This window comes from Prunus avium, chromosome 6 (assembly GCF_965620075.1).
Source record: "Prunus avium chromosome 6, drPruAviu1.hap1.1, whole genome shotgun sequence".
NCBI classification, from domain to species: domain Eukaryota; kingdom Viridiplantae; phylum Streptophyta; class Magnoliopsida; order Rosales; family Rosaceae; genus Prunus; species Prunus avium.
The window spans coordinates 33,798,692-33,818,066 of NC_142289.1; the positions used below are offsets into that span (position 1 = coordinate 33,798,692).

Genomic DNA, 19,375 nt, shown 5'->3' on the forward strand with positions numbered 1-19,375 from the left:
ATCCTAAACTAGCTAGAAACTTTCCTTTTCTTTTCTTTTCTTTTTTCTTCTTTTCCTTATGCCATTAGGACTTAGGCTTTCCTCAAGTACATATTAATTGCAAGCAATCCTTGTACAAACAACCACACTGGCTTACTCTCACCTCACACACGCAGTCCGCCCGCCATGGTATCGGCAGCTCCTCCGCCTCTTCCTCTTTCGCTACCGCCTTCACCGCCACCAGAGCTTGGTTATGTACGCACTGTCGTGCTGATACTATTATGCATTCTAATAGTAGCCGCCATCGTATATGGGATCATCAGGGAAAATGCTGCTGATCAAACAGCGCATCCAACCCACGACATTGAATCTGGGGAACCAACAATAACAACACCATTAACCGCACCACCGAGAACGAGAAGATCAGCCAGAAGACCGCCGCTGCGGCCACGGCTAATCTGCCGTGGTATACCTTTCAAGTATCGAGTGGACAAGAGAGTAGGATTTCACAGTGACGAGTGTGTTATTTGCATGGAGGAGTTTGAGGAAGAAGATAAGTGCAGGGTTCTTAAGTGTGAGCATACGTTTCACAGAGGATGCATTGAGAAGTGGCTAGGTAGGGCTACTAGTTGTCCGCTTTGTCGTGATTCTGTTTATGTCTTGCAAGGGGATCAATATCCGCGCTACCCATACTTGAATCTGTATAATGTGTAGTTAAAGATGGGTAGAAAACTACCGTGTTTTTTTAAAGCTTTTTTTGTTATGATATTGTACATTTCGAAGATTAATTTGGATTTCCTTTAAAATTTTGTTTATAACTAAAATTACTAAATATTCATACCACGTCAGCAATTAAACGACTTTATTGACAAAATTAATGGAATGCAAGCGCAAGAGCACATTGACCCTGTTGCAAATTCAATGAGAAAATTGAGATTCGAGGCAAAGCGTAGGAAGAAACCTTAATTTAATGGTTTAACTATCATAAAAACGAGTTAAATACTGATTATCTCATACCACATCTCTATTAGTAGTAGATCTCACTTAAACAAATGAGTCTCGCCACTATTTGACATATTATATAACAAGAAATCATGTACAAATATTAGTTTCATGATCAATTTTGGATAAGAGTGGTTGGATGCATGCGAGAATTCATAACATTGCTCACATCACATATAGCCCTTGTCACTAGATATAGTTTGTAATAGTATGTTTGTTCTCGTGGGCATAGAATGATATTGGTCTTTGGGAAGTGGTATTTGCAGTCACAATAGGATTCAAACCACAACCTCTTTATACATACATACATATCCATAGAGTATGATTGATGTACTGAAAACGACAAGCATAATATTGCTTTACTCCAAAGAAATTGCTATAAAACTCTCTTAGAAAGTTAAGAGGAATTAGATTCTATCGTAAGTTATAGCTAAGCATCTTCCTTTCGTAACATAGGGTTTAGGAGACATTTCAATTGATGACAAGAGGATCTATTGACGTCAAAAATCAAACGCAAAACGTTGATGCATATAATTCATGTGAGATTATCAGGTAGGGAATATTTTAGCACCCTCCATGAATTTTGGACTTTGTTATAATTTACTCTTCTGAACTTTCAATTTGATTTTGTGTCTACATTAAACTTTTAGTTCATGCAGTTGTGCCACGATGCATCAATTATGTCATAATTTTCCTGTTTGATTCCATCACGGGCAACACACACGACTAATTTTTGAGAGCATGTACATTAAGTTTTATCACTACCAAGCATTGTCCCCGATTTTGGCCATTGGAAATCTTGTTAAGTAGAAAATGCTGAAGGGAAGATTTTAAGATATGGGATATGGTGAAGGTGAATCAAAACAAGTCCCAGCTCGCACAGATGGAAATGAACCTATATTTCACGAAATTGTTAAAATTCAGATAGTAAAGTAAAACGCGATCAACCAAGGTGGTTGGTGTGAGTGGTTCGGCACTCTCATTCCTTAAGAGAGGTCAGGGATTCGATCCCTGCTCTCGTACGGAGTCACCATTTTGGCCATCACTTTACCCCTTACGGGCCGACCCGGTGTGAATGAGGATTAGTCTGGGTTGTGGTTAAGGCTTAAAGGTGCCACCCATAATTGGGGCCCATCCAGGACCACCTCATGATTCAGACCAAAAAAAAAAAAAAAAGTAAAACGCGATCCATAACTCAGGGGGCATTGCCAAATATTTCCCCCGGTAAAATAAATAATAATGTTCCATAAGCAGTTGATAAGTACTAACTTCAAATTTAATACATCCGAGAGTCCTAGTTAGAAATAACACTATTTTGCTATTCCGATTAATAATATGACATGCCATTCCGCTATTAGCCCAAATAGCGAAAAAGCCTATATCCCCGTTTACATGAAGGTCTGTCCAAAACACGGCCACTTCTTGACACCCAACCAATAATTAAACCCCCCTACAATAGCAGCAGCCAGAGTAGCTATCCTAAGTTAATGACGAAATTAAATTAACTCTTTTTAAAATTACAAAAGATAATCTTAATTCTAATTTTTCTAAAAGAACATAATACAAGAAGCTACCACCATCATAAATATCTCCGCCACTCTGCTACTTTTCATTTTCATCGAGCCTCCCTCCACCGACTTTTCCAACTTCTCCGACTTGTATGGATACGTGCACGCATCGTAACCTGCCACCCAATTTTTCCACTTTTTTATTATTAAAAAAAGGAAGAAAAAAAACTAATTTTGCTAGTTTCAATATGTCGATAAATAAATTAAAAATCAGGGAAAGCTTACTGGGATCAGTGGTGGTGACGAATCCAGTGTGTTTGAAGTCACAATTGTAATCCTGCGGCCCCACCGACTGGTAATAAGCGTTCATGACGTAAGCTGCGTGCGACCTCACGGTATCGGGTTGAAAGCAGGGCCCACCTTTTTGTATCGCCTTGCAGTCCACTCCGCTGCTGCACACGTAATCTATGTTCGCCTGCAGCGCCGCATCAGAAGCGTTCGATCTGGGCACGCACCACCTCTTCTCCGACGATGACGGTGCTGTTGCTCCACCGGACGCGGGACCCGACGCCCCGCCAGATGTGGGTCCGGCCGCCCCGCCAGATGTGGGTCCGGCCGCCCCGCCAGAGGTGGGTCCGGATGCCACGCCAGATGTAGGACCCGCTGCCTAAAATAAATAATTAAACGAACAGTCATTATGCATAAACAGCAACGACAGGTGAGCTTTTGTCGTAGGCATTGTCAGAGCTCAGAAGCACAAACGCGGAAGCCGAGTGATCCATTGAGTTAAGACAGAGCATACGACCTCCACCAGGTGTCAAAAGACTATTGGCAGCACATGAAGAATCAGAATAACTCTTCGATTCTTACGCGCAAAAAAACCAAAAACATTACTAAAATTACCGAATTACCTGTTGGTTCCGCAAAATGCCCACGTCGTAAACCGGGTTCAAGTCGGGCTTGAACAACCCGTAATTCCGCTCCGAAGTCGTGGGTTTCAGATTCTCATTGAACAGCGCGAAGATGTAAGTCTCGAACGTCCGGTTCGGCATCAACGGCGTGCCTTTTCCCGAGCTAACGTGCCGCACGAGGTTCCCGTTATACGACGCCGCATTGTCCACATTGACATCGGGCTGGGTCGGGTCGCCCGCGGAGGGCCACCCGGTTTCCGCCACCACGATGTCCACGTCCTCGTACCCGACCTGCTTCATCGCCGAGAAAACCGCGTCCATCTGCGCGTCGAACATGTTGGTGTAGTTCATCCCCGTGGCGTTGTCGAAAACGCCCGCGTTTGGCTTGAAGAGCGCGTAGTTTAAAGTCTCGGGTACGAATCCGAAAAACGGGTACGGGTTGATCAAAAACGGGGATTTGGTCTGGCGGTGAAACTCGAGCATCGGAGTGAAGACGACTCGGTCGTAGCCGGTTCGGAATCGGCCCTGACTCGGTGGGCCCGTGTTGGGCGCTAGTATGCCCAGAGAGTGAGGTGTCCCGACCTGGACGGTGGAGATATTAGCCAGCTGGAGAGCCTCGTGGAGAGACTTCATGGCGGGAAGCAGATGCGCGATGAGGTCCTTGTCCGACGTGGCGAGGATTTCGTTGCCGACGGCGATCCGGTTGATGATCGTGCGGGGGTGGAACGGCAGAATGTTAGCGGACACCCAAGCCTGAGCAGCGGAGAGCTTGGCGAGGGCCGGAACGTCACCGTTTCCGACTGTGATGGTGACGGCAATCTTGGTGTCGGCGAAGGCGTGGAGCATGTCGGGGTTGGCATCGAAGATTTTGACGCGGTCGATGGTGGTTTTGGTCTTGAGGAAGGTCGCGACCTGGGAGGGCGGTGGGAGGTTATCAGCTATGGTGCCGTAGTTGACGCCGATGGAGGAAGCGGCAGCTCCCATGACGTGACAGGTGGAGACGAGGAGGAAGAGGAGGAGGAGGAGCTTGGGCGGTGCGGTTGCAGAGGATTTCGGCTCCATGTCTCTGGTGTAGAGAAGCTGAAAGGAGCGAGAGCTAGAGAACACCAGAGAGCATATGTTGAAAGTTGAAACTCGGAAGAAAGGTCTGTGTGTGGGGCCCACTTATCGATTTTCCACAATCTGGTCAAGACTCAAGAGGGAGAGACGTGGGGGTAGTGGGGTCAATTCACAAATGCATATGTATTTTTGGTTTTTGTTTGCGGATCTTGTCAGTTTTGGTAAAGGTCCATCTGTATTCCATTAACTATTTAGCTGCTTCTAGACTCTCCAGTCACGAAAGGTTGTGATTATCATTTTAGCCCCAAAAGAAAAGAAAAAGGTTATAATTAGATCTTTTGGATAATTTTCTTATTTTAACAAAAAAAGAAAAAAGGATTTTTCTTGTTAAGGGAAATATTAAATTAGGGAATAATGAATTGTAACGTACAAGATTTTAAAGGTTAAATCTTTGGTAAATGAACAACATGTTAGTTTATACCACAAAAAGCCTTTACAGCTACAAATGGCACCATAAGTGCCTGATTAATTCACATGGGGGAGATTACAAACGTGATCAATTTACAGCATATCTTAGGAATTTTCTATTGAGTTTGCTAACAAAAATCTGTGTAATTCACATGTTCATCACAGACAAAAATCTTGGTATTTGTTTCTCATTTCTTCTTCTGCTTATACACTAAAACTTTGAATTAAGTTTCAACCCGTTTCGTAAGGGGCTTAGAGCACTTCCACCCGTGTAGGCCAGCACAGGCAAAAGGCCCTCCAACTCTCAAAAATGAAGTCCAGTGGTGAAGGCCAGCCCGAGCAAGGAGTGTGCTCCACCATCAGCTTGGGATAGCCCAAAGGCAAGACTTGCCTGGGCAAGCTGACCTAATGCTGACTTCAATAGTCAATTTAAATAACAAAAAATATATATTTAAAAAAACCAAAAATTTTAGAAGTTTTTTTAATAAATACCTAGCCATATTCTTCACTTCCTACACCAAAACTCTATATAAATTCCTCTCTTCATATCTCATGTGAGTAGTGGTTATCATTGGATTGCCATGACAATGGGTGGAAAACTAACAGAAAAATTGCGAGGACATGCATTATTCACGTGTGGAAAACTAACAGAAAAATTGCAAGGACATGCATTATTCACGTGAATAGTAACAGCCATTACCTCTCCTTGCCTTTTGTCTGTCAAATGGATGGAAGTGCCCTTATAACTCAAGCGGTTAAAAATATAAACTAGGCTGATCCGAAAAAGTTTGACCCGGCCCATTTCATCATGGGTGGGCAAAACTAACTTCCGAGTTCCTAAAATGTTCAGCTAATTCTATTTCCGAAGAGAGGCGAGGCAACTAGAAAACGCAGGACAATAATGTCTCTAGCGAACGAAGCTCTGCTCCTCATTCAAAAAATAGTGAAGAGCCCGCCACTAAAAGCCTTCTCAATTTTCAACTCCTCCATTCTCCAAGGCTTCCAACACACCCACCAATCCATATCCTTCATTCTCCACCGCCTTCTCTCCTCCAACATGCCAACACACGCCCAGTCTCTCATTCTTCAAGTGCTCTCTGGTCGACTTTCTTCCCGTTTCTTCACTCCCTCTTCTCTCCTCCACCATTTAACTCAACCCCACTTGAGCTCTAACCCTCTCTGTAGTCATCTGTTTGAAACTATCATCAATGCCCATGTTCAATCTCAGTTGCCAGAGCAAGCCCTTTGCTTTTTGAAGCAGATGGTTGACCAGGGCCTCGTTCCCAGATCAAACACTTTTAATAATCTGTTGGGTTTTCTTGTTAAGTCAAAAGATTTTGGAAAAGCTTGGTGGGTTTTCAATGAGTTTAAGGGTAGGGTTGAGTTGGATGTGTATAGTTTTGGGATAATGATAAAAAGTTGCTGCGAGGCTGGTGATTTGGATAGAGGTTTCGAGCTATTGGTTCAATTGGAGGAAATGGGTCTGTCTCCGAATGTTGTTATATACTCTACTTTGATTGATGGGTGTTGCAAGAATGGTGATTTAGAGAGGGCAAAGAAGATGTTTGGTAAAATGGAGGAGCTTGGTCTGGTTGCTAACCAGTATACATATACTGCGTTGATTGATGGGCTTTTCAAGAAAGGCCATAAAAAAGATGGGTTTGAGCTCTATGAGAAGATGAAAAGTAATGGGGTTGTTCCTAATGTCTGCACTTATAATTGTTTGATTAATGAGTGTTGCAATGATGGGAAAATGAGCAGAGCTTTGGAACTGTTTGATGAAATGCGTGAGAGAGGAGTGGCCTGCAATGTTGTAGCATACAACACCGTAATTTGCGGATTGTGCAGGGAAATCAGGATGTGGGAAGCTGAGAAGTTTTTTAATCAGATGATAAGGGAAGGTATTAGTCCAAACACAGTTACTTTTAACACACTAATTGATGGGTTTTGTAACCTAGGAAAGTTGGACAACGCTTTGAGTTTATTTGATCAGTTAAAGTCAAATGGACAATCACCATCTTTGGTGACTTATAATGTTTTGATTCAAGCCTTTGCTAGAGCCCAAAATTCTGCAGGAGTTGCTGATTTAGTGAGAGAGATGAACGACAGAGGTGTTTCTCCTTCTAAAGTGACATATACAATTTTAATCGATGCCTTAGTTCGATCTGGTGACATGGAAAGAGCATTTCAGATGTTCTTTTCCATGGAGAAGGCCGGTATGGTGCCCGATACTCACACCTATGGTGTCTTAATCCATGGATTATGCATGAAAGGCGATATGAAGGAAGCATCGAAGCTGTTCAAATCAATGAGTGACACTCATTTGGAGCCAAATGATGTCATATATAATATGATGATTCATGGTTACTGCAAAGAGGGTAGCTCTTACAGGGCACTGAGGTTGCTCAAAGAAATGAGAAAGAATCGAATGATTCCAAATGTGGCTAGCTACAATTCCACCATTGGAGTGCTTTGTAATGATGGCAAGTGGGAGGAGGCCGAGTTTCTGCTTAAAGAGATGATGGAGTCAGATTTAAGACCATCAGTTTCTTTGTATAACATACTTTCTAAAGCGAAAGGTGATAGTACACTGGTGAAGTTATGAATGTTTGAATGCAAATGAGAATCCCAATTTCTGAAACTGTCCATAAGATGGAATCATATGTCTCATTCATAAGACCCGGACACCTTGTTTGGTTTCCCGGACAACACCCATATGTATTGACTAAAGAGCTCTTTTGAGGTACAAGAAGTCTCACGGCTGTACAGCTTCATACTCCAATATCTTGCCTCACCCAGTAAGGATCTCAGTCTCAAAATGTCTTCTTATATATTCTGTTTTTTTTTTTTTTTGGCTGGGCAATTACATTGTTGTTCATGAGGTTCTGTATATCTATACAACATTCTATTCAATTCTTTCGTAATGGAACTTTTTTTTGTTGCTTTCAATGTTTTATTAGGAAGTTGATTTCATAGAAGGAACCCATTTGTTGAACTTTCCAGGATTGTTACAACCCCTTCTTTTTACGGGTTTGCATTTTTCTTCAGAGTTTGGGCTTTAGGTGCACTCTCTCAGTTAACATAGGTTTCTCTCTCTAGGCAGTTGTAATTCCAAAAGGATAAAAGTTAATGGAAATATATGTCAGTAATACACATTGTTTGCCCTCTCTGTATTGCTCAAGTTTGTTTTTGCATAATATACATTCAAAGATACATATCCGTCATTTTTTTCTGTCGTAATACATTTTTTATCCATTTTATTATTGCTCAAGTGTATGTAGTAGAAATATACATTGTAATTCAGGACGAATCGAAGCTAAAATTCTTCCTATTTGGGAATTGATGTCAGTTAAAAATTGTAGTTGGATGAACGCCATAGGCCTTGTGCAAGAAAATCAGAACTTGAATACTTGGAATGCAATTTCATATTTCTCGTTGGCTACTAACATAATGCAAGAGGGGACTTACTTCTAAAGTTACAAGTAAAATTGGTAGTTACATGCTCTGTGTTTGTAACATCAAAAGTAATCAACTGAGAATTACAGAAAGCCCTCTAATTAAGATACATTTTGAGCAGGAGCACGGCAAAGGGGACAGTTGCTTTCCGTTACGGCTAGCCACTGATCAGTGCAGGACTTGTGATACGAATGGTTACAAATAGCAAGCAACCGACACTCTTGCCCCTCCCTAAACTCCTCCAAACAAATAACACACTCAGGACTAGTAGTAACAGTATATGTGAAGACGATTGAGGCCTGCCGCGGCAGCTGTACTGCAGCAATATTACGAGCTTGACGACCAAGATTTGACGGCAGTCGACCTGCTTTGAGATCATCGTGCCGTGCATCATCACTCGGAAAATGATCATTGGGCGTGCGGTCTTTGCAAAAATAGAAGATCGTGAGTGTGAGGGGGCCTCCCATGATGAGGGCAAGGGTTGATAAGACATCATCAAAAGCAGGCATGATGTCTATACGAGGAGAGAGAGAGAGAGAGAGAGAGAGAGAGAGAGAAAATTGAAGAGCTTGTTTAGCTTAATTAATTAGCTTATTATGTATAAGCTTTCAGAAACAAGAAAGAGTTTCTTTTAGAGATTTTCTATTTAAACCCCACACTTCTCTTAGTTCACCCCATGTTCTAAGTTAAAATTTCACAATTTCTAAGAAAACCCCACTATCTTCCCAAACTACCCTTAAATACACCCCAAATTGAAAAAATAAGAAATAAAATAGATTTTCTATTTAAACCCCACAATTTTCTTTGTTCCCAGCAAAAAAAACACAAACAAATAGAACCCTAAACTCGAAATTTAATACTTTCTAGAGAAAGAGAATAACTTTACCTCTCTCCAATAACTGTAACTGGAATTTCAACACTTGGGTATTGTTGAGTTGATAATCAACAAGTCTTTCCATCAACTCCCACGCATATTTAAAGAGGTAAGCTCGTCAATTTTCTATGTCTTTAAAAGAGAAGAGTAATCTGGCAATATGATGTAGAGGAGTTTGTATTTTTCTAAAACTTTATATGAAAAGTGGTGGGGGTGTGTGTATAGATGTACTAGGATTAATTATTAAGTTGGATGACCTTTTTTGTCTTTTTACACAATAATAAAACTTACAGCTTAATGATTTAAGTATTGGGGTGAACAAAGAGAAGTGCGTGATTTAAATAGAAAATCTTTTTTTTTAATTTCAGAAACAAGAAGTTTTTAAATCCAATTAGAATTGGAATTGTAGAGGTTTCTAACTGTAACCGAAAACAATGGCGGGGTTGTTTGCCCGTCCATAATCTATGCTATTAATTATAAACATATAATTTCACTTTTCACCCAAAATCAGGTTATTTTATCTAATTTACGGGGAGAGAAAATCAACCCTGGGTGCAAGGGGGCGGGCTCACTAACCTGACCAACTAGCCTAATCCACATATTTTAAATTTTAGGATTTAATTGTCAAGTTATTTAAATTTTAATTATCGAGTTTTTGGGTAACATAAGATAAGACTATAGAAAATTGCATTGGAAAATCAAAAGCAGACATGATGTCTATACGAGAGAGAGAAAGAAGAATTGAAAAGCTTGTTTAGCTTAATCAACTAGGTTATTATGTATAAGATTTCAGAAACAAGAATGAGGTTCTTTTAATTTGAGGAGGCTATAAGCTACTACCGGCGACAATATATTTACAAGAAGTTTTAAAACCAAATTAGAATAGGAATTGGGAGAGGCTTAGCTAGTCCCCCCGTACTATTCATACAGGGTTTCTAAATAAAAGAGGGTTTCTAATTTCGAAGAAGAAGAAGAAGCGTCGGCAAGAAGTTTCCAAAACCAAAATTGGACAGGGTTTGTATGGATAAAGACATATCACCTTTATAACGGTGGGGGTTGTTTGCCCGTCCTTAATTAAAAACATATATAATTTAATATAACTCTTTACCCAAAAGTTAGTTATTTTAAGATATTTTTGTTTTTTTAAAATATAAGCGATAGTCTAAATTATTTTACATTAATCCAATTTATGAAAATGGGGAATCGAACTTGGGTGCAAGAAGAGTTCAAAATTCAGGGTAACTTGTTTGTAAATCTTCTGCACGTGGAAGAAAAATGGGAAATACTACAACTATTTTGGAAAAAATAAATAAATAAATACTATTATTATTTTAACAAATAGTCCCATTATAGATATGATTTTATATTTCGATGACAACTAGTCCGACATAGTTTTGCTTTGCATAAATGAAGTATCAATATTTTGTTGATTACTATGGAAATTTGAGAACTTTGCAGGTGAGTAGATTGTTATTGAGACATCAAAAAAGCCATCATATACACTTGTCCATATACAAATTCTTACTTACGTTTATTAGCGGATGACTTTTTTCAGAGTGCCAATAACAAGGCGAATATAACCGAGTACATCATAAGTTCATAATTTCTCACAGAATTGAGTTGTAGATCACCTTCGGAAATTAAACGGCATCGGCCCAAAAAGGCATTCACAAGGACCTTCATTTTTTGGGGAAAAAAATAGTGTTCTTTAGCGTTGCCCACTTCTTTACAAGGATGAAAGAGAGTGCTCACTAAAACATAAAATTCACATATGCCTATTGAATGAACTGTCAAACACAAAATTCTGAAGGGAACAGGTATACAGAGACATGAGTTACATGTAAAGAGAGAATTAACGTAGAGATGTTATATGTACTCCAAAATATGCTTACACCTCCATAAACTTGCAAACGAGCGCAACTAGCTTAATGACTATTTTGGAGTGCCAATAACATTACTTAGAAAGAAAGAAAAACTTGATCAAGAGCAAATATAAGACAGTTTTGAATGACTCTGTACCCAAAATGACTACATACCAAAAAGCAATGTAGACTAGATCCGCTGTCATATGATATGAGTCCGTATGATCCAAAAGATTCCAAAAAGTTCAGTAGGGAGGAAATATGGAGAAAGATGATGTAATTTTGGTCAGTGTAGTCTGTTGGCAAAAAGAATAACCATTTTTCGTGGTGCATCCTCGTGATATGGAAAGAGGGTTCAAAATATTTTCAATGAGAATGATCACTATTTTCGGGATGTGATAGATGTGAATGCAGCAGCCCATTCTTGTGTAGTAGATTCAGGCACCTCTTTGTTACCAATAAAGGGTGTCCAGGACCCTGCAGAAGCGTCTGTAAGAACCCATACAACGTTCTCAGGCACATTGACAAAATCAAAGTTCAAAGCAGAACTCTTCGGCTTTGTGCTAGACTTCTTTTGTTTATGGCTTCCAGAACCATCTACAGACTGACAGAAATAAGGTAAATTTAAAAAAATATCAGTAAGAAAAATAGAAGAAAACCTTTAACCACTGTCAGCCAAATAAGAAGTCATTTTTTACTCACTGTTTTGTCACCACTGGCATTCTCTGTTGTTTTCTTCTTTTTAATTGTTCCAGTTTCCAGAAAGTAAAGAACTTCTACCTTTGACCGAAACCGGCGGCCTGAGACTGGATCAACGTAATACTGGGCAAAACAGAGGATTTAAACCTTGCTCAGACTTGATTGCTGCAAAAGCAATCTTCAATGTTCTTATATTTTTGGGATTTTATTCATTTAAACTGAACTGATGCAAAGAACGGAACTGTAAAAAAAAAATTTAAAGATCAAGTAGCAATTAAAAATACAAGCATCTTATGCCACTTGCAAAAAATAAGTGCAGTTTCTTTGTATAAAATCAATTGTTGAACTCTACCATTCCATTTAGTTGTTGGAACAAAACTTGCACACAGGGAAAACTAATCCACAGGGCATAAGTCTTCTTCCTTTTTGGTTTCCCTACCTTTTGTCTTTCCTGGTAAATCTAACATGTAGCTATACCTTGAAGGTTTTCTTGAAAAGATGTTGTACATGCATTGGACACTTGTTTTTGTTCATGAGCTAGTGACTGGCGAAATTTGAACTACAGGGACACAAACTTGGGAATTTTCTCCCTTCTAATCATACTTACCTAAAAAGATGCAGATTAGGGAAATCAATGGGGGAGTCCTAATGTTGTGATACATCAGTTAACTCTTTAGAAGCAGGATCAATTACACTTTTGCATAATTAACGTGTTCTGCACCACTTAATAACTTTTTGTTGGACTTTATTTTCCCGATCCAACCGTTGTAAGAGTACCCACCATGTATGTCAAACAGTTCATCTATACTAAAACTTTAACCTTCATGGAATGGTTGCCGATATTGCATCGAACAAAATTTTAGTACACAATATGTGCGTGATAAGAAAATTATATTTACAGGTTAAATTGGGGAACCAAGATCCTATCACATGCTAATAACTGGTGCAAAATTCTATATATTTTACACTAGTTAACTGATCTTCCCCCCTCCCACTTTTATTAATATGTATTTGTTTTTGCAAGGAGTAGTACACCACCTCCTATATCAGCGCCACAAGTAACAGGATGTGACTTTTTTGGGCAGTGGGTATTGATATACTTATCAATTACTAAAATAGCACCAAAACACCTTGCGGAAGAAAAACTATTAGACTTTTAATGTCAGTAATTACTAAGACATGATTCTGACCTTATACAAAATATTCATTCCAAATGCTATAACAAGTGCAGGGCATCATTTTCACTCACTCTTATTCAACAGAATGCATGGACCCCTCTATACAGCATTTTTTTTTTTTTTCCAACCATTAAAAACAGTGTCACTGGGACTGATTGAAAGAAGACCTTGTGAACAGAACGGAAATAATGTTTTGAAAGCTCTGATTGTGTCAGAAATGCTAATTAGTAGCTTGAACCAGTAGGTGATTATTTTACCCCTAACCAAATTGAAAAAACAGAGAAAAGTGTTTCCTTAGGATAAAACATAATAGCATTATGCAACTGGGTTGAATTCCAAAACAAAGAATTTGTCCAAAAACAGTTGGTTTTCGGAAAGCAAACCACCAAAGAGTCCAAAGTGTGTGAGAAGCATTCTTGGCAGTGCAAACATCACATAAATGATACCCAAAATAGGATAACACTAATGTTTATAACTTCTTAGGAGTTGTAGACGAACTTGAAAGAACAACACTAAGCTTAAAGATAGTGGATATGAAGATTTTCTTCACCAATTTACTGTTAATTTACAGCTACAAACTACATTGTGTACGCTGGAGCAGATTTTCAGAATAAACACTTTAGTGTGTGTGCAAAATAGGATGAAAGGTCGTCAACTATTAACCCTTGCAACAATATGCTAAAAGCATATCATCTTTAACACAAAAATAATTAGCTATCTAATATGAAGTTTAAATACCAACTCCTATAAACAAAATATATATAAACCATAAACACCAGACCCTACACCCTAAACTGAAGTCGTTTTGGTTATTTACACAATATCAGCTCAAAAATAAATAAGTGGATCCTATTTATTTTGTTTGCCAATACGTTATTTAATACTTTTTTTTCTCATAATGGGAGACAAAAATGGGTTTAAAACAGAGAATCTAATCAAATCTTATGGTTCCTTCTCTTCCTTCATTTCTTTCACAGAGTTACCAAAAGGAGCATTAATCATCAACAAACCAACACTTACTAACATAAGAAATTTCTATTTCTGAGCTCATAGAAAATCTAACAATAATCTGTAAGACCGAAACTTACCCTATCTGTACTCCCAGCTGTTGCACCAGAGGCCCGAACTCTTTCTTCCACGGACCAACCTTGCGGCAACCAGTTCTCCAGAGGCTCCACAAACCCTTTTCGCTTGACTCGCCCGGCCCCACCATCTGGATTCTCCATACCCGACCCGGACGTAGCTGGCTCCGCACATTTCGATTGCTCAGGCGCTCTTCGGGGCTTTTGCGCTTCTTTTACGTTTTGACCATTGGAGGTTCTGGTGGTGGCGTCGATGAAGGAGCCCGGTCGGAGGAGAGGATCAGGGGGTATATCGGAGTTTAGGGTTCCAGCGAGATAGTCAGGATAGTTTGGGCGCCGATCGGGCGTGCTCCGAGTGGGGTTCAGATTTTGACCCGACGATTCGCGGACTGACATCGAGTGTCTGTATCTGAGGTCCTACTCGGTTGGACTGTTAGCTCTGTGTTGGTATAATGGGACAGAAGTTCGGATTGTATGCTGGGCCGGGTCAAGTTTCAAATCAAGTCGGGCTAAGTTCGTGGGGAGTTTTAATCATTTCGAATTCAAACGGACTGAAAAAGGAGAGTCGGGCCGAATCCCTCGGTTCCCGGTCAAATTTGGGCCGAGGCTTTCGCACCTAACACTTTTCTTTTTCTTTTTATTATTTTATGCTTTTTCTGTTAAGTTTGACCTAAATTTATCTATATATATTAAGAGTCTGGGCCAGTACCTGGTATCAGAGCCAAAAGTCCCTAGAAGAGTTGTTAAGTTTAAAGTTCAAACTAAGTTGTTGGTTTGATCTTCTGGTTTTTCTGTCAAGTTTCCTTTACTCACTAGTCATCGAGTTGTCTAGCTGTCAGATAGGCTCATTAGCCGTTGCCCGATAAGCTAAGGCGTTGAGAGACCTAGGCAGGGACTAGCAACCTTGAATTAGGAGGAGAACAGAAGGAAAGCATAAAATCCAGAATTTTAAAATGGCAAGCCTTAGGAGAATCTTGTCTATCCGTTCTTCTGGAGAAGCAAGCTCTAGTAACAGTCCTAGCCATAGAACCCTACGAGTTAAAAACTCTCAAGAAATAATCATGCGGGACGTAGAAAAGGAGTTGTGCAACTGGGATATACCCAGAGTACCCATCACTGATATATACTATAAGGGATCTTTCAAGTTCAGATCTGATTACGTAATAAAAACTGTTGAAAAAACGATATCTGTCATTGATAAAAAAGATAGTTTTCAGCTATTCACCCAGAGTCAAATCGACCAGCATCTGGAGAGAAATTATAACTATTTGCACATAGGATTGGTGCAGGTAGCGGTGAAACCACTTACCAGAACAGGATTGCCCAGTTCAATCTTGCTTTGTGTAAGAGATGAAAGACATAGAAAGTTCACGGATTCCTTATTAGGAATAATTGAGTCAACCTTAGGGGAAGGTCCGATATACTTTAACTGTTTCCCAAACTTTTCTGTTGCACTTTCCGACGTAAATATCTTAAAAGCTTTAACATTGAATATTCAAACTCAGGGTTATGATATGGACCCAGGATCCCAAAATCTAGCGATCATTTATAGGGTTTCATATAAGGTTATGAACACTGTCTGTCCCAAAGCTAAAGATTTAGACAGCAAAGGTGAAACTACCTTGTTCCAAACCAACCTTGAAAAATCAAACGTAGCAGTCCCAAAAATGATAAAGTGGAGTGATATAACCCTACCAGAAAAGTGGATTTTGGATGAAGTAGTCCCAGAGAAGCCCCTTGAAAATCAAGAACCTACTCGGATCTCCCAATTCGCTGATGGAGAGGTAGAAATACAATTCTCCAACGCTAGAAAAACTAGGATTGATCTAGCACCCTTTGGATCTAACCTAGAACCACATAGGTCGAGTACCTCTAGGATTGATCTAGCACCCTCTAGATCCAACCTAGAACCCCATAGGTCGAGCACCTCCTCTGATATAGCTTACGATCTAGACCATGACAGAATGATCTTGGCAGGTCTTAGGAGAACCCAGGAACAGATACAAAGGCCAGCCTACAGGTTTGAACAAACCCTTCCAAACCCAGGAATTAGGATAAATCCACCTCAACCCGAGCCTTCCTTCTCGGATGTAGAATTTGAAATAAATATGTTAAAATCCTTTGAAATAGAACACAAAAAGATAAAAAGGAATTATCTGAGTATTGAAAATATTAATAAAAGAATCTGGTTTGAAACAGCCTTTCAGGAGCATAGGCAAAATCATCTCTAGAAAGCCCATACCGCCTTTATGAAAGAAAAGAAATTCAATTGTTTCTTCTTTACGTGGTTAGATTGGTGTGCTCAGAAATATGACATTCCTGAATATAGGAGCCATATAGAAATGATAGGAAGCCCGTTCTCGACTTACACTTCCAGAGATGGGAAATCAGTAAAAGCCGTACATCCACCCGAGATGGTAATTAAATAGAAAGATATGATAGCTGCTCCCTACAAAGAAACCACTTTCCTTGATGATAGCGCCAATAATTTTCGCACAGCTAGTAAAGAGGATATAGGCGCAGTTATTCAGCAGAATAATTACACCAACCTGTTTCTGCAGTCTCTAGGAAAGCAAGTCACTAGGATTGAAACGTCTGTTTCTGCAAAGGAGCAGAAATCCGACCCCGGTCCCTCAGAAACTAAAAGGATCAAGGAAATGAGTAATCAGGTGTTCTTCAAACCACCTCCCCCTTTAGATAATAAAAACTTTAAGATGGGAAGAACATTGTCAGAAGATGAAAATTTTGTTGACATCCTGGCGAAGAAATTATCAGAAGTAAAATTGTCAGACAAAGGAAAAGGTCCTCAAGTGTCGGTTCTCACTGAAGGAGAAATAGAAGATCTTGAAACGATGTTTAAGGAAGAACAACCTGAAATTAATAGGATAACAAATGAAAAGAAATTCACTCAAACTGCTAAAACAAGAAATTACTACCCCAGACCCACTCCGGTAGATTTACAGTTTGAGGAAGATGGAATGTGGAATTCCGCTCAGTATGATGGAAGCTCCATAGTAGAATGGAATATTGATGGTCTAACGGAATATCAGATCATTAATGCAATGAAACATATGATGATGTATGCTACAGCTTCTAAGATAAAAGGAAATGGAGATAAGAGGGTGGCTGAAGCTATCATCGCAGGCTTTGTAGGTCAATTAAAAGGATGGTGGGATTTCCACCTAAGCGACCCAGCAAGAGCCCAAATCCTGAATGCCCAGGTGGCTATTGGTCAGCAAAATGTACAAGATCCAGTAACTGGGTTAATCAAAAGTGAAAACATTTACCAGGAAGATGCAGTAAATTCACTAATTTACACAATTACTCTACATTTTGTAGGAACTACAGAATTACAGCACGACAGGTCTAGAGAACTCTTAATGAACCTTAAGTGTCCAACTTTGTCCCATTTTAGGTGGTATAAGGACGTGTTTTACTCCAAGGTATTCACTAGGCAAGACTGTAATGCTGACTTTTGGAAAGAGAAATTTCTTTCAGGATTGCCACTTCTATTCGCTGAAAAGGTTAGGAATAGAATTAAAGAGAAAAATGGTGGTGTCATTCCTTATGGGTCTTACACCTATGGGGAATTGTCCTCTGAAATCTGCACAGAAGGATTAGCTCTTTGCACAGATATGAAATTAAGAAAGCAGCTTGATAAGCAAAAGGCCCTAGGAAAAAAGGAATTAGGTGACTTTTGTGAACAATTTGGTTTTGAACCAATAAAATCATATTCACATAGAACATACAAAAAGGGAAAGAAATTTGGGGGGCGTAAGACTAAAAAATACGAGAAATATAAGTCTGAACCTAAGAAGCCATATAGAACTTTCAGAAAAAGGAAATACACAGGAGATACTAGCAAAAAGGCTAGTAAAGGAAAGAAATGAGCTGTCCCAACATGCTATAAGTGTGGAAAAGTGGGACATTATAAATCTGAGTGCAAAATGAAGGATAAAATCCGTAACCTAAGCATTAGTGAAGACCTTAAGCAACAGCTTTGCCAAATAATGCTTAATTCATCTGGTTCTGAACAAGATAGTGATGACGAACTAGCCCAACTAGAGAATGAAGAATTGTTTGAATCAGATACTGAGACTAGCTCAGGTAGCGAGGAAGAGTGCGCCTGTCAATTTAAAGAGTGCGCCTGTCAATCAGATACTGAGACTAGCTCAGGTAGCCCTATATATATATATATATATATATATATATATATATATATATATAGTAAAAGGCAGAGAATGATAAAACATTCAAAATACCAGAAAATTCCCTTGGTTAATACAAACATTAAGAATTGAAATTATTAATTAAATGAGGATAATATGGTAAATTCACCCTTTTTCATTTAAAATAAAATTAAATTAAAAGAAAAATCAGATAATGAATCCTATTTTTGTGAAATACAACTACTCATTATCTTTTTAAATTCTAAAATAAATTTAAATTTTTTTAAAAAAAGCCTCTCACAAGCGCGGAAGCGCGTGCGGAGAGGCTAGTAAATAAGTATTGCATAACAAGTAGTTTCATTGTGTAACGGGAACCACCACATGAAATTAGGCATGAGATTTTTACCCACTAAATTGCAAAACTATCACAACCCTACGTCACTAGCAAGATATTGTCTACTTTGGGTCTAAGCCCTCATGGTTTTGTTCATGGGCTCAAGCTTATATTATCTTGCTAGGAAGTCAAATACCCACACATATAAGACACTTCACATTTCCCTCCCCAAGTGTTGTGGGATTTCATACTGATCTTGCCATTTCTCGTCTTGCATCTTTCAGGGCTCACAGGTCTTACGATCCATCCTACATAGGGACCAGCGTCCAGTGTTTTTGCTGGCACACTTCCTATTGGGTCTAGCTTTGGTACCATTTTGTCACGACCCTTCTTCACTAGTGAGATATTGTCTGTTTTGGGTATGGGCCTCATGGTTTTGTTCCCCGGCTCAAGCTTATGCTATCTTGCCCAAAAGGCTTCTTGCTAGGAAGTACGTAGGGAGCTAAGGCCCAGGGGGTGGGCATGTGCTCTCAAATTTTCTTTGCGACAATGGTCTTACTAAAACCTTAGTGTGTATCTTTAATAAAGAACATTTCGTTTGATTTTTTGCTAGTATCGATGAAAGTAGATAGTAATGTTACATGTAAAATAATATAGTATAACAAATTTAAATTAGGAATTTTGTATCAAGTAAAAAGTATATTTCAATATATAAGGTGCCCCATCTATGAAAATTTTCTGGCTCCGCCACTGCAAGTGTTGAAGGAAACATTAAAATCCTAGTTATATTTAGC

At 39.3% G+C, this 19,375-nt stretch overlaps 3 protein-coding genes across 3 annotated transcripts; 1 reads left to right on the plus strand and 2 right to left on the minus strand.

The window, feature by feature from the left end:
* Positions 1-2,208: 2,208 nt before the first annotated feature.
* LOC110768773 (glucan endo-1,3-beta-glucosidase) lies at positions 2,209-4,627 on the minus strand. The gene is made up of 3 exons (XM_021972625.2): positions 3,401-4,627; positions 2,775-3,156; positions 2,209-2,665 (listed from the first exon to the last, which is right to left on the minus strand). The coding sequence occupies exons 1-3, from the start codon at positions 4,460-4,462 to the stop codon at positions 2,529-2,531; spliced, it is 1,581 nt and encodes a 526-aa protein (XP_021828317.2). The 5' UTR covers positions 4,463-4,627; the 3' UTR covers positions 2,209-2,528.
* A 1,177-nt stretch (positions 4,628-5,804) lies between these two features.
* LOC110768762 (Pentatricopeptide repeat (PPR-like) superfamily protein) lies at positions 5,805-8,802 on the plus strand. Its single transcript, XM_021972614.2, has 2 exons — positions 5,805-7,725; positions 8,505-8,802. Exon 1 carries the CDS (start codon positions 5,829-5,831, stop codon positions 7,530-7,532), a length of 1,704 nt encoding a protein of 567 aa, XP_021828306.1. The 5' UTR covers positions 5,805-5,828; the 3' UTR covers positions 7,533-7,725; positions 8,505-8,802.
* Positions 8,803-11,009: 2,207 nt separating this feature from the next.
* Positions 11,010-14,515, minus strand: LOC110768780 (methyl-CpG-binding domain-containing protein 5-like). Its single transcript, XM_021972636.2, has 3 exons — positions 14,085-14,515; positions 11,822-11,941; positions 11,010-11,723 (listed from the first exon to the last, which is right to left on the minus strand). Exons 1-3 carry the CDS (start codon positions 14,472-14,474, stop codon positions 11,502-11,504), a joined length of 732 nt encoding a protein of 243 aa, XP_021828328.1. The 5' UTR covers positions 14,475-14,515; the 3' UTR covers positions 11,010-11,501.
* Between the last annotated feature and the right edge of the window lie 4,860 nt (positions 14,516-19,375).